We start from the raw sequence: 15,898 nt of genomic DNA on the forward strand, positions 1-15,898 counted from the left end.
CACTAAACTTAAACTACAGAAGTGGTAATTTTGTGTACTATCATTGGGTATGTACATCAATTTATCGGCAATTGTCTTATCCCTTTAGATCACTGCCTTGAAATAGATATTTAGTAATCCTTTAATATAAGTAAGAGAAGTTGCCTCTGAAAGTAAGTACTCACCCCTAACCCCAATCTTTTTTAAAATATTTTTTTTCTTTTTAAACTCTAATGAAAGATACTTAACGTTACTGTTTTACTCTGAGAATAGCTAAGGTCTTACCAAATAAATAATACAAAATGGTTTAACAAATATTAAAAATTATCAACAAACCTTTACAATGTTAATTATTGATTTCAATGGTTTAAGTGTTTTTGTAAGATTTATTAATTTTATTCTTTATTACTATTTTGATTAACTTTATTATTTCACAAAAACATGCATAGATCGTAGGCTTTAATGACAGAGACCTACAAAACGAAGACCAACAATTGCTTACACATAATTTAATTTGTGGAAGGCGGTTAAAGTGCTCAAAAAATTATATGGCTAGGCATTGAGTTAATGTATTAATTTTTGGAGACTAGCCCATTGTCCCCTCTCTTTATCTCAGCGACGACACATTTTTATTAAAGCCATTAAGTCAAAATAAACCATTGAAATTGCATATTGTTAAAGTTGTTTTATCTTCCACTCCCCTACTAAAGGGTTTGTATCCCTTAAATTAATATACCTCTTCTACTCCCTCCTCTATGTAAACGCATATACCTTGTAAAAAAACTTCCTTGTTAAAAAGTAAAAAAAAAAAAGTAAGACAGATAATATTTATTTATAATAATTATAGAATAATAATAGTTCCAAGTATCAAAATATGAAAAATGTATAATAAATAAGATTTTTCTTACAGCTTGGGTCTTTAAAAACCAGCTTGGCAGCAGTAAAAATACAATTATTTCCCACTTCTAAATAAAAATAAGCGAGTTGGATACAACACCCCCCTAAAACCCCATCAATTTTTGTTTAAGTAGGGGGGTCTTAACTTTTGACGCGCTTCTCGCACTTCCTTTAAACGCCAAAGTCTTAGACTCGTTTGTAAATGTCTTAACTATGATAAGATTTTCGCAATCTTAAAGTAAATATTGTCTGGTTTAAAATAAAAGAATAGTTATTTCTCGCATCGTATTATAAACGGCTTTCCGCGGATATTGAATGTACAATTTTATATTTGTAGAAAGCTGGATATAATACGATGCTAGACATAGTTTTTTTCGTATGGATTAGAACCGGTTCCTATCCACCGGATTCGAATGAATACGAGAAATATGATTATATTTCTTCTACTACAAAGCTGGTTTCGCAGTCCCAACTTAGACAGATAGTGAAGACTAACTAAACGTGTCCAAAATGTTCAAAACTTAAATTATGAAAATTAAATAGTTTTTTTTTAAACTTGAAGATGAAATGTTGATAATCAAAAATCAGAAAAAAAATCGGTTGATGGTCAATTGGCACAAAACAGTAATATTTTAAACATATTTTTCTAAACACTTTATGCAATAAGAATAAAAAATTTTGTTTAGAGAACCAAAATGAAAGATATAAAATGTTTTTAATCAAAAATATGTTAAAAATATTATTTTATTAAAAGATATTATTTTGTTTAACTGTTAATGAAATATGAATTTGAGTATATAAGAATGATTTTTTACAGTAAATTAAAATCAATGCAATGGTGCAGTAATTGTCTTGTAATGGACATTTTTAGTAAATTCTTTCAGATTCTTACAGGTCTATCTTTAGTGAAGCAGCCACAATATAAAAAAAAGCATAATTTGTCATCAAATAAATAGAAAAATTGTTTTTTTTTTTGTTAGAAATTAATGATTCTCTATATCTGCTAAAAGTTACTTTAATGCTTTTTTTAAAGTTTGTCATTATGTAGCCCCAAAAATCCAATAAAATTTTTTTCATTCCCAAATCAAATATAGTTAAGCTATGATATTTGGAATGTTTTATTTGTATGTGTTAAAAAACAAGGCTCAGCAGCCGCGCGTCAGCCTCAGTGAAATCGTAATATCATAAATTTAAAATGCAGCTGGATGTCTAAACCTGTATCTAAGCACCTTTTAGATATTTTTTTTTTTTGCACACAAGCGGGTTTTAAATTTTAGGCTTATGCGCGGCTGAGACGCGGCTGCGGAGCCCTGTTTAAAAAAATACATTATTCAATGATCACAAACAATTATCAGATAAAGGAGCGTGCACAGGAATTACCTGCACACACCTGGATATAAAACTATATAAAATATTTGAAATGCAGAAGGTTGTGCGATTTTGATGAAATTGTATAGTATTTAAGTATAGTAATATATTTATAGTGTTTAGGTACTCAGTAAGTTTAAGAACTATGTTCTATTAAATTTAAATTTTTTATATAGGGACAAAAAATTATTATCAAGGCTTTTCAAAGATCATAATTGAAAAGTATTAAATTCAAAATGTTTAAGTTTTTAAATATCCATTAAGTGGTATTTGTAAGGCTTTTGAGAAAAAAGAAAATTATAATTTATTTGTTGGCTATCCCAAAATTCTTTACTAAATACTTTTATTTTCATGACAATTTTAAGATGACACTGGAATTCTACAATTTGGAAGCTATAAGATTTACCCATTTATGCTATGCAGTTTAAAATACCAAATTAATAGAATCAAATCACTGGACTTTACAAAAATTTAAAATTATTCTCTATCTGACAGAGAGAAAAAACAGATTTTACAAGTCAATAAATAGATTTTTAAGCATTCAAAGTCTAAAACTTTTTTTAATTGTCATTTGTGACTTTAAAAATGATACAAAAGACTTAAATAATCATTTTATATAACACATATATATGTACATTGTACAAGCTATTAATTACAAATACTCATTAATACAAGTTAAACTAGAATGAACTGGAATGTAGGATAAAGTAATTATCACTGGTTTTTGTAGGCAAGTTATTTATAAACTAGAGCTGATACTATTTCATTTCTTTATCACTATTGTATTGCTAATTCAACAAGAGAGCTCTTTTTGAACTCATGGTATAGGTCTTTTGGATTTTTACTTATTGTTTATTTACTGGATCTTCACTGTATCAAGATATAAGGATTTTCTTTAGTAAGTTTTTGTAATCTTTTTGACACTTTAGATGACAAATCACAAACTCGTTATCACCTAAAGTTTTGAATGACCAATCACAATTCTTATTTATTGTGCTTCTGACCAATCACAGAAGAGTTGTGTTTGGCGGGGTTTGTTGTTGTTGTGCAGGACTGCATCTTGAAACTAAACAGCTGTCTGTTCCTGCCCGATTGCTATGGTGACAGATTTCTTACTCACACCCGATGCTATTGAGTTATTTTCCTGAGAAAAAAAAGATAAATATAATTTTTGGATCATGTTACTTGTCGATGCAGCGCTGCACTTACAAGTAACATGTTTAACTTTGCTGCACTTACAAGTAACATGTTGAAGGGAGATAAAAAAAGGAGATAGGCAGACAATGTTAGTTATATTTTTTATTGAAAATAAGCTTTTTAGTCATTTCTAAAGAACTTCAAAACTTCAAAGACTCATATCAAAGCAATAAGAGGTTGTCACAGAACCTTCTTACAAAGTTATGTGTAATGTGTAATGTGTAATTATTTAACAATATTTTTGCATATATTCAAAACCAATAAATGTTTAGCTAACAAATTAATCTTAATTGTTTCTATTTATAATTATATTAGTATCTCTATAGGGAATGGAGGGGGTTATTGCTGCATCTAAAAGTAACATGTATGAGTTTGCTGCATCTACAAGTAACATGTGATAAGCGCTGCATCGACAAGTAACATGATCCTAATTTTTTTCTCGTATTCATTTGAATCCGGTGGATAGGAACCGGTTCTCATCCATACGAAAAAACTATGTCTAGCAACTAACTAATATCTAATTACAGAAAAATATTATGATTAATTTATTTTTAATTACTTATTCAGAAGAGCTTGAAAGAAAAACAACATCTTGAACGCAAATCTAAAATTACTATGGTATCTGTTAAACGTAAGAATATATATAATCTTTTTATACAGCAAATTTTGAAAAATATTACCTTATTTTTAGGCTTCTTAAGACTTGATCTTATAGGATTTGTTATACTTGTATCTGAAAATAGTAAATGTTAGTAAAAACAAAATTAAGAATAAAGAAAAAGAAAAAATAGATTATTTATTACTAGGTCAAAGTCACCTAACCTCTTTCACCAGTATATTTTATTTTTTAGGAAAAAAGCTTAGGTATTTGAGATGCTTCAATAAATTAAGAAAGGTAAAGATCCAGGTAGTAAAGATCAGAGGTTGTAAAAATAAAAGGAGGAAGAGTAGATGGACATGTGCAGGGATTTAGGGAATAAGACAATTGACAATATGATAAACAAAATTACCCTTTGTATAAATCAAAATTATTGGTTTGAACGTTTGGTCACTATTATTTTGTACCTACCAAGTTAATAAGCCAACAAATAAAAATGTGTTGAAGCTTTGAGGTCTAGTACAATTTTTAGCCTTGGTTAATTGAAGTATAAAGTTGAAAAAAGTGATTCTGCTAATTACAGTGTGTTTTTTTTATGAGCACTTTTTTGAAAGCAATTTTACCCCACTTATAGTTATCAGAATTAAAATTAAAGTTGAAAATTAAAAACTTAGGTGTCAACATCTAAAAATGGTTTTAGCGCATTTTTCTCATGCTCAAATAATCAACCTTTTGCAAGAATGGCTGCTTAACACTTCAAAGTTGAGATATAGAGCTAAAAATGTATACAGATACTATTAGGGACATGTACTAGAACATATCAAAGTTTGAAGGTCATATCTCAACCAGGGAGGGAGTACTGGCCCCCCAAAGTCGACTACAGAAAATCCATTTTTTTAAGAAAAATGCGCTAAAACCATTTTTATATGTTGACACCTAAGTTTTTAATTTTCAACCTTACTGTACTTTTTCAACAAAAACTGTCATTTTTTTAGTTGTTTCATAATTTCCCTTAAAAAACGAAGAAAATAAGCCATTAATCATTAAATTCTGATAACTATAAGTGGGGTAAAATTGCTTTCAAAAAAGTGCTCATAAAAAAAAACACACTGTATAATACAGTTAGTAAATTATTTAGATAAAGAAAGGGTTGAGAATGAGAAAAAAAGGAAAGAGGAAAAAGCAATTTTAGAAAAAAAAATTATGAACGAAATTTTCATCTGACTCAAACCCAACTACTGCTGAGCAACAAGTTAGTTTGTTGTCAGGGACCTAAATGGCCGATAAATTGATGTACATCCCCAATGAATACACAAAATTATCCATTTTGTTGATTAAAATTAGTAGTTAAAAGGTTTGAAGACTCAACTTTACCCACCAATCAAAATTCACTAAAGTCCCCAAAGTTGTTAAGCCAACGAATAACAAAACTTTATTATAAAACTTTAGGGACTAGTGTAATAAACAGCCCAATGTCCCCTCTTTCTCTCTTTCTGGTTTTTACCAAATTTAAATGGCATTGCAAACAATCGTATTGGCTACCATGTAAAAGAATGAATGAACGGAATTTTTAGGCTTGAGTCAGATCTACTAAAAGTTTTTTTTTCTTATTTATTCAAAGAAATAGAAAAAAGAAATGGACATCATTAGCCCTTCTGTAAATTACAATTAGTGGTTGAAACGTTTGGACACCCAACAAAATGAACCAACTAATCAAAATTAAACAAGTCACCAACGAATAAGAAAACGTTAATATATGACTTTGGGGGCTAGTGTAATAAAGAGCCCAATGTCCACGCCCTCCCTAGTTTGTTGTACACTGTATCAGTGTATATCCTGCACATATTTCATGGTTGTGGAACCATGAAAATTATTGAATAAAACTCAACTGATGCATAGGATAAATGTTTTAGAAACTTATGTTTTAAAAAAATAACACATAATTATTTTACACAGCTAAAAAAATTAAAATGGGTATTACTTTTGATTAAATCAAATTCAAAAATTTTTTTTTGAAAATATTAAATATGCAGCTATTATACTAAAAATGCTAAGTTCCCTTACAACTTTTTATAAAATTGATTCTTAGAAACGCTTTTTCTTCAGTAAAGAGGAAGCATTTTTTGTCTTAGATATCAGGAAATCCTACTAACACACCCACTTACCTATAGACACACTCACACCCTCACACACACAAACACACACACAAAAAAAAACATTCACATCCGACAGAAATTTTAACTTCAACTATTTTGTTTAAAAAAATGCAAGTATCTTTTCGTATATTAATCTAGTATGTCTTTCTGTCTGTCCTTCCTACTTTCTCTCTGTCTGTCTTTCTGTCTGTCTTTCTGTCTGCCTTTCTGTCTGTCTTTCTGTCTGTCTGTCTTTCTGTCTGTCTGTCTGTCTTTCTGTCTGTCTGTCTTTCTGTCTGTCTGTCTTTCTGTCTGTCTGTCTTTCTGTCTGTCTGTCTTTCTGTCTGTCTATATATCTGTCTTTCTGTCTGTCTTTCTGTTTGTCTTTCTGTCTGTCTATCTGTCTGTCTTTCTGTCTGTCTGTCTTTCTATTTGTCTTTCTGTCTGTCTTTTTGTCTGTCTTTCTGTCTGTCTTTCTTTCTGTCTGTCTTTCTGTTTATCTTTCTGTCTGTCTTTCTGTCTGTCTTTCTATTTGTCTTTCTGTCTGTCTTTCTGTCTGTCGTTCCGTCTGGCTTTCTGCCTGTCTTTTTGTCTGTCTTTCTGTCTGTATTTCTGTCTGTCGTTCCGTTTGTCTTTCTGTCTGTCTGTCTATCAGTCAGTCTACATAACATTTATTTTTACTTACTTGAAGAGAAAGATCCAGTGGACCCAAAGCTCATGACGGATGATTGTGTAGAGTTGAGTGAGTCCATGGAGCCGTGACCCGGCCCCGCCAGCGGGTGGTGGCTGACCCCCCGGCCCCCGGGGTTCATAGTAATGCTGGGGCTCATCTGAACCTGCGGGGCTTGTCTCTGCGCCTAAACATAACAGTAAAAAGTTAATTTGGTTTTATGGAAAATAATGAAAATTAATCATGGTAAAATATTCTCAAAAAAGGCAATGGCTTAAAAAAAGGTTTAATCTATTAAACAAATTTTGGGAAAGAGATGATAATTGTGCTTAACTTATCTGCCAGTCGAAAATAATCATTACGAAGATAAAAATACATTTGTAAATCATGTGAAATCACAAAAAGTGATAATTCAGCTTTTACTGGTAGAAAAGTTGATAAAACATTTCAAATTTAAGACAAAAGATCAAAAATAAGAATATTTCTCTATTATTTTTTTAAAAATTTATACAGGCATAAATTTAAAGGGTGAATATTTGACTAAGCATTTTGTTCAATTATTTTTATTTTTTAAATTAGATATTTAGACGTATCTATGTAGGGAAAGGCAAATGGCTTTGAAGGGGTCTATAAGTAAAATATTACCCTTGGTAGCTATTATAAATTTTGCGAGAAAGTAAGAGATGAAAAATAAACTTCCATTATCCCCTCCCTTACTGCATTCTTAGTTTATTAAACACCCTACTTTAGCAACAGAGAAAATGTAAAATTCTTTCTTTAATTCTTTTCCATCGAAAAATAAATATTATTAGTACTTAAGTTAAATTTTGTTTAATAATTCTATATTTTCTCTTTGTGATTAAAACTATCAAGTCATAAAAATTAGACTAATATCAAAATAAACATTTTTACATTGTGGTGTTTTGACTATGAGAGTGATTCAATAAAAATTATTCCAAATGGCATTTTCCCTGAAGATGCCATGTTGAGCATAGAAACCACCCCTTTATTTTTTTTAAATTTAAGTAGGGGGGTGGGTAAGTTTTCGCTAGTTTACTTATTGCTAGATCATATTAGGTTATACCAGGTGCTTGGTAGCCCCGCAAGGTTATGGCGCCATCTTTTTAATTTCAAAAATAAGTGGTGGGGGGGGGGGGGCGGGGATTCAGTGCTCGACAGGCTTCAACCAAAATTAAATTAAAACCCCTAACTACCCTTTGTGAAGTGTGCTATAGATGGGTGGGAAAGGGCAAAGTCATGTGTGTTTTTTCGTGTGTGTATATTGCTTGATGATTATAGGAATTGTTATAATTATGAAAAATATTTAGCAAAATTAAAGTAAAGTATAAGCATTAAAATTCATAACTTGTTCTATAAAAGCTTTATTTAGATACTAAACATTTTTCATAATTATTTCCCTGTCAATGAATGTGTATGAAAAAGTGTTAAACAAGTCTAAAAAGTGGCATGCAATGTTGATAGGGACAGATGGATAAAGAAATACAGTGTTAATATACTCATATATAGAAAATTTTGGTTAGTTGAAAAATGAACAGAAATTTAATAAGACAGAATACATATGTACCTATTGAAAAAACCTATCAAAATAAAAAACACAACATACATTTTTATGTACATGATACCTAGATATATTTATTAGTAATATAAAAATACAATTATGTACAAATACAAAACATGCATTAATAAGAAAATAAAATAAAAACAAGGACAAGAAGTGTGATTAGTTTGTGTTTGGTAAGGGCAGTCAGTTTATAGAAGACAAACAAGAATGTCCATGTCCAAAATGGGGGAACACCACAACAACAATTGAGAGTTGATTGACACTTAAAATACGGAGAGACAGGTGTGTGTGTGTTCTACTTGCCTGTTTAGGCATTTTCGAGGCAGCCACCACTCCATGATCCAGGCAGTTCACCAGCTTTTCCCTGTGCGGGTTCTTGGGCAGGATACTTCCTGCAGTTGTTACAGACGGCTTGGGAGGGACCGGGGACACGGGCAGTGTTCCATAACCACTACTACTACTAGAGGCAGAATTTTGTTTATGCACTTCGGGCAAGAATTGTGTGCTTTTTTTGAGACTAGGTTTTGGGTTGGGATTTATTTTTTGTACATTTATTTGTTTTTGAAGCGAGTCTTGGGGGAGTTTTGTTTCAGTGGCATTTGTTATTAAAGCATTTGAAGAGTTTTCACCGGAAAATATCTTTGGCCATGACATTACAAACTTTTTATTTTCATTTTTGGCAGGGTCAGTAATTACTTCAGTTTCATCGCCAACCTTAGCTTCAATATTAGTTTCAGGTTTGTTTTCAGTTTTAGAAAAGTTAAAGAATTTTTGTTTTGTTTCTTTGTTATTTTTAACTTCAGGTGAAGTGTTAGATTTGTCTGATGGAATATCAGTTAAAGCTTTATTTTTTGTATCTTCAATATTTTCAATGTTAACAATTTCATTGTTAGAGTCATTTATAATTGCTTTTTCCTTTTTTGGTTTTTCATTCATAGGAACTTTTGGCTTTGGCTCTTTTTTAGGTTTTTCCTTTTTAACCTTGGGCTCCTTTTTAGGTTTTTCTAATTTTGCTTTTTTGGGCTTGGGCTCTTTTTCAGCCTCCCCTGGATGAGGCTCCTCTTCGAGATTTTCTTTAACAGCCTTTGCCTCTTTTTTAGGTTTTTCTTTTTTCACCTTGGGCTCTTTTTTAGGTTTTTCTACTTTGGCCTCTTTTTTGAGCTTTGAATCTTTTTTAGATTTTTTAGTTTTAGTTGTAATTGTTAAGCTCTTAGAAGGAGAAACATTCACTGGTTTCTCAAAAGGAATAGCTGCTGTGTTAGCAGCACCTTTTTTGTTAGTATCAAGCTTAAGAAATTTGGGAGGAGCTTGGCTGACAGCTTGATCAAAGGAAATAGTCGCATACTGAATACTTTCTTGACTAGAAGTTATCTTGGATGGAGATAGATTTAATACAGCTTGGGGTTGGTCTAAAGGATTTGATGACTTTTCTACTTCTAAATGTGGACTGGCACTTTTAGGTACATCTAGAGAAGCACTTTTAGGTACTTGTTTTTGCTGGGCAGGAGAGGGCTTTTTGTGCACTTGAGGTAGATCTAAAGATTGAACTTTAGGTATTTTAGGTTGGGGAACACTAGTGGGGCTATGAGCAAGTTCTATCTCACCACTAGGTGGCTCTTCAAAATTTGACTGGCGAAATAGTTTTCTATAAAAAAAAAGTTTCCATTTAAGTTATAAGAAAATGTTTGGTAATGAACTAAATTACAAATAATGTAGATTGATAAAACTTTTTAAAAAAGTATACTGTATACTATCCAACTCCAATTCTATTTGTACAAAAATAAATAAATGGAAACTTTCCTGAAAGAAAGAAATCCAGTAGCCTCATCTTGTAAATCAATCCTTATATCTTCTTCTTTAAAGGTTACAGTATGAGATTTAGGGGATTTTGGCACTTCTTTGTCATTACTGTTACTTTGATATGTGTCATATTTAGAGGTATCTGACAGAATTGAGGGCTTTTTTGATATGGGTTCCAAATTTTCGTTGATAATAAAGTCTGAATTTTCAAGCTTTCGTTTGGAAAAGAAGTGATTTCTACAGACAGATTTATATAAAATTTTGTTAAAAAAAGATCTTTTGAATTCCTTATTACAATATTTGCCGTTTTTAAAACAAGAACTAATGAATTTAGCAGTAAAAAAATATTGCTTGAATTAATCAGCTAAAATGGTGCTTTCAGTAAAACCTATTATTAGACCATTTAAGCTTCTCTTATTCCTTCAATGCTTTTCTAATCTTACTTAATCTAACCTATGATAACAATAAAAATATATATATTTAAATTTTGTTTATGTTTTTTCATATGCAATATGTATAAATTACATGCAGCCCAATAGACCAACTAACCAAATTAAATATAGAGTAACTTATTGGCAAAAAAATTTAATTTAATATCTATCTTTCCTAAATTTTTCATAAAGAGAAGGTTTGTAATCATCCAACTCAGAATCAATATTAATGATTTCACTTGTGACAGTGGCAAAGGTATCTTGAGTAGTTGTTGTTTCAATAGAAGTATTAATGACATTATTCGTTGTATCAAAAGACATATTTATGGCATTTGTTTTCTGATTTGATTTCATCTGGGAATTTGTACTGATAGGTTGTGATACTTTACTTGGAGATAGCGCTGGATTTTTTGATAAATCATTTTGAGGATTTTTATTGATTACAGCTGGCGGATTTATTAACTTTTTCTCTGGGGATTTTTCAAACCCCAGGTTATCATTAAAAGAATGTTGTTGTTGTGAGTTGCTATTTTGCTTGGCTTTGTTTCTATAGTTTCTAGATCTTGTCGAGGCTCTAAGTTGATTTGAAGATCTTTTTTGATGAAACTGGAAATTTTCAATATTTTCCTTATTAAAGCCTTCATTGTCATAAACAACGTTGTCCTGGCTATAATCACTAAAGCTGGAATTCATAGAATGAGACTCATTTAGATTAGGTTTTCTATGATTATTAGAGTCTTGATTTGGACCATTTTTGGCAAACTTGAGCTTTAGAAAAGGAGGTGGGGTGGTGGGTGTGGGTGAGGGAACTTGTTCATTGTAAAAGCCCTCCTAGAAAATTTATATTTTTACAAAAATTTATGCATATTGAGGGAGGGGACAATGGAAAAATAAATCAATCTATTACTCATCAAATTATAATCATTTGCAGAAGAGAATAGACATTATTTCTTTGTACAACCAAATCAATTCTTATTACCTTAAAGTTTTTAGCTTACAAATGGCAGAGCGAGTTTATTTTGGGTGGCAATATTCATATTCCATATTAGTTCATTGTCCCATCCCTATCTGCTAGAACTACACAGTTTATTCTCTATGCCAAAATATATCATTCTGTCTGTTAGTTGAGTAGAAATTAAAGTATTTTATGCATGCTTTTAGAAAAAAAAAACTGATGCATCTAGAAGAGCTTTTTCTATTTTAGATTAATTAACACCTGTCATATTTGTTAATGCTTAATTTATAATTTGAAAGAATTTGTATTATTTCTTAATTTTTGGAAAAACAAAGTGAAAAATAAAAACACATAAACACAATAGGGAAAATTCAAAGTGTTTTTGTAGTTCCTTTATGATTGCATTTATGTACACTGTGCCAATAAAAGTGTAATTTAATGGTGTTCAGACAAGAAAGTTAAAAGAAGAAAAGGAAAAAATGCTTACTATACTATTTTAAATAAAGAAAAGCGATATAAAGTATAATTAGAGGAAAATTAAGCTATTCAGATTATAACTCAAATAGACCGTTTTTAATATTTTTTATTGACTTTCAACCCCCTAAGAATATCCCTACGAACAGAACATGATTTAAATATAGCCGCGTTTTTAAAAAAAATATGTCAAGACATTCATCATTTTATACTATAAAGCAATTTCAAAACATTAGCTATTTCATAAGAACATCTTATTTAATTTCTTTTAATTGACAACATTTGCAATAGCAGTTTTAGGCATGCATTTAATATGAGCAAAGCTACTCTATAGGGTAATATTAAATGTCAAGTCAGTCCATTTGTAATATAATATACTAAAAATGAAAGTATAAATAGCATGCCTTAAACTTAATAGCCTTAATATATGACTCTACACATATGTACTCATTAATTTGGCTAATATATTTTTTTTTTAATTCATAACTCTAGCACTATATATAGGTTTTTTTAAAAGAGGAATAAATAGGTATATATTGTCTATTTAAAGTATATATTTAGTACATAACTAAAAATATTTCCATCTTTAAATTTACTACATAAGGATATAATTGTCCTTGTTTTTTGATAACTCTCATTTAAGCTAAATTGCTATTAATATATACAATCTTGTTTAGTAAAGATGTGATATTAAAGAGAAACATTTTTTGAAAATCATGTTAAAATCTCAGTTAAGGAATGACTATCAATTTTTGGATAAATAAAAAAGTTTGATCATGAAGCTTGTTTATTTTGTCTTGATTTTCAATGCATACATATTAGGGACTTCGCCCCTTTTCGTTAGGGAATTCAAAATTGGTTTTAAAAAAAAGAATATTTTTAGTGGAGTTTCTTTCTTGAGGCAATATCCTTAAGTGGGGCGTTGGTAAAACCCTTGCAATATAGCCTAAAATCTGTTCTAAGTCAAATAAAATCACTAAAATTTTAGAAAGATCATACCAGCCGTTTACGAAATCTTAGCGGACATATTGACACACATCCCGTTACTTTTGAAGAGAATGATTAATTATACTATATCCCCCACTCAAAAATTCATATTTGTTTTTGAAACAAAAACAAAACAAACCAATGTGATTAGCAGAGAGTATATTCCCTGAAAAGCAGAGCATATGGCAGACAAACGGACAGACAGTCTTCTTATTTTTGATTTATATATGACATAAGAGTGGTTAAAAGTAGAGCTTAAATAAAAGAAGTTCTTAGTTGTACAAATACGGATTATGATCATGTTCAAGATAAAACTTATACAAATTCTAAATCATCAATTCTCATATGGATAGAAAGCATAGTAAGGATAGAAGAACATGCAGAAAGCGATGCAAAATAGTGTGCAATTATTTCCGTAAATCACTATTTAGCAAATTTATTAAATGTTTTTTATTGAAGGGATTGGAGTAAAGATGCAGTTTGTGATGGTTCACAACTTTAGGTTCTGATGATTTTAAAATATGATACATATTACGGAAATGATAACACACCATGCAAAATATTTTTATTCAAGATAGCAAGTACAAACGTTGTAACAAAAAAGCTAGATTTTCTTTTTCAAGAACAATGAAAAGTTTAAACAGTACTAAATTTAATTGCATCCAGAGAGAGAGGGGGCAATGGGCTACACTAGTTCCAACGTTTTCTTATTCGTTGACTTAACCATTTTCAGGATTTTAGTGAATTTTGATTGGTTGGTTTATTAAGTTGAGTTTTCAAACGTTTCAACCCCTAATTTTACGCTACAGAAGGGGCAATCTTGTGTATTATCAAATGGGATATACGTTAATTTATCGACTATTGTGTTATCTTTTAAAATTCATGAATTACATCTAAGGCAAAATTTTAACATTGGAGTCAAAGATTACATGGAGGGGGGTTGGGGGTAAAGATGTGAATACTCCCTCCCGAGCCCATCAAAACACAAGTTTTTTGTCCGTCTGTCATTGCTTTGGTGATTTTTTTTTACAAATTTGTCCTTGCTGGACACATTTTTTTTTAATTTAGCTATTTTATCAATTTTACTTTTCGGTGTTTTGAAAAATATACCGCCAAGTCCATTCATTATTTTTTCGGGGCCGAACATGAAACAACAAAATCTTCTAAAAATCCTCTGTTTTGTTTATTTTAAAAATATCTATATAAAATAATTGACAATTTATATATTGTCTATAACGTGACAAAAAAATTCCCTCGAAGTTTCTAAAAACTGAGGAAGAAAATAAAATTTAAACATAATAATTATAAAAGAGGGTAAAATTACAATATCCCAGAAATTTTATGGTTAAGGAAAATTTCCTAATGTCCCCTCCCACCCTGGTTTTAATAATAAAAATAAGAGAAGGGGAAATGCTTTGTCTCAAAAACAGGCTCAACTAAATGAACCAACCAATCTTCAATAAAAGTCTCTAAAGCTGTTAAGCCAAACATTATCATAAAACTTTGGGATCTAAAATAATAAAAAGCCCAATGTCCCCTTCCACCCTGGTTTTAATAATAAAAATAAGTGAAGGGGAAATGCTTTGTCTCAAGAACAGGCTCACTCAACTCAAATCGCCATACATAATATATTTTAAGTACTTTAGACATGGATCGTTATTTTAACGTGTTAGTTGTCTGTTGGGCGTTTTTATCAAGTTGACAATTCATAAACATCGTGTTCACTTACAAATTAGGCCTAGTGGTGATCCTGTCCACTACAGGGGATCCAGGTTAAGGTAAAAATAAGCATTTTTATGATTTTTTCATGCCTTAAACGAGAAATTTATCATTTGAGAATGAGATTACATAATTTGTCCATACAGTTTGTTAGTAGCGAAGCTATACTATAACTAACTTTGTATGTCCGTCCGTCATTAAGAGAAAAGTGTTTGTGTTTTCTCATTGTTGCAAAAGTTGAAATGAGGATTGATCTGCATCTATACTATAAGTTACTTGGTACATAGTTCTGTCAGCAATGCTCTTTTCTGTAAAGTGTTCTTCTTAGCTGCTTTTAAAGATAGATGCCTGGTATAACTATTCAAGATTTCCAAAACAATTAAGAATTTACTCTTAAAATCTTCTGTTTAACTTCTTTGGTCCGTCGGTATGTCTGTAATGCTTAATTGAACATCAATTTTATTCTTTCTTAGTAGCTCTTGAAGATAAATAGCTGGTATTTCTTGTAAATATTTATAATTTACTAAGTATATTTGCGATTACTTTTATTTAATGAAATCTTCCAATTTTTAACATGTACAAAACGGCCTGCTTAATTGCTTCAAGATCCATGTCAGATCTATATAGGAAATAAATGTCTATAAACGAGCTCAAGTTTTCCAAGGAATATATGATTAAAACTCATAGTGCTCCAATAATCCATAATAAACTCTCATTGCCCAGAACGATAAGACCCATTATTTTACTTTATTAAAAATAAATTCATTTTTTTCATTTCATGTTGCTATTTACCTTATATTGATGTATTTAATTTCTAATCATAAAAAAGAAAATTTAAATTTATAATATGATAAATTTAAGAAAACTATGTTTTAAAAGAATTCGATTGTGGCGACATTTTGTGTGTTCAAATATTAAACTAAAATTGTAATCATCATCATTAACCTTTTGGTGATGGTAATGTAAAGAAAAAAATATAATTTAAAAAAATCTTTCAAAAATCATTTAAATTATTAAATATTTACTTTCTTTTAGATAGTAATGCCGGGTGAGGAAAATAGATTTATTGAGAAATAGATATGCATATAGAAAACTAGCCAATAGGG

At 30.2% G+C, this 15,898-nt stretch overlaps 1 protein-coding gene across 1 annotated transcript in view; it reads right to left on the reverse strand.

Moving 5' to 3' along the window:
• Nucleotides 1–792: 792 nt before the first annotated feature.
• The window catches only part of LOC145319492 (uncharacterized), a 59,865-nt gene continuing 44,759 nt past the window's right edge, over nucleotides 793–15,898 (reverse strand). The window contains exons 9-11 of the mRNA XM_080161645.1: nucleotides 6,860–7,031; nucleotides 4,122–4,174; nucleotides 793–3,388 (exon numbers count right to left, since the gene is read on the reverse strand). Of these exons, the coding sequence (XP_080017771.1) occupies nucleotides 3,311–3,388; nucleotides 4,122–4,174; nucleotides 6,860–7,031 (303 nt within the window). The 3' untranslated portion in view covers nucleotides 793–3,310. The remainder of the gene's footprint in view (nucleotides 3,389–4,121; nucleotides 4,175–6,859; nucleotides 7,032–15,898) is intronic.

Source organism: Acartia tonsa, chromosome 5, assembly GCF_053477335.1.
Source record: "Acartia tonsa isolate MP-2025a chromosome 5, ASM5347733v1, whole genome shotgun sequence".
Lineage (NCBI taxonomy): Eukaryota > Metazoa > Arthropoda > Copepoda > Calanoida > Acartiidae > Acartia > Acartia tonsa.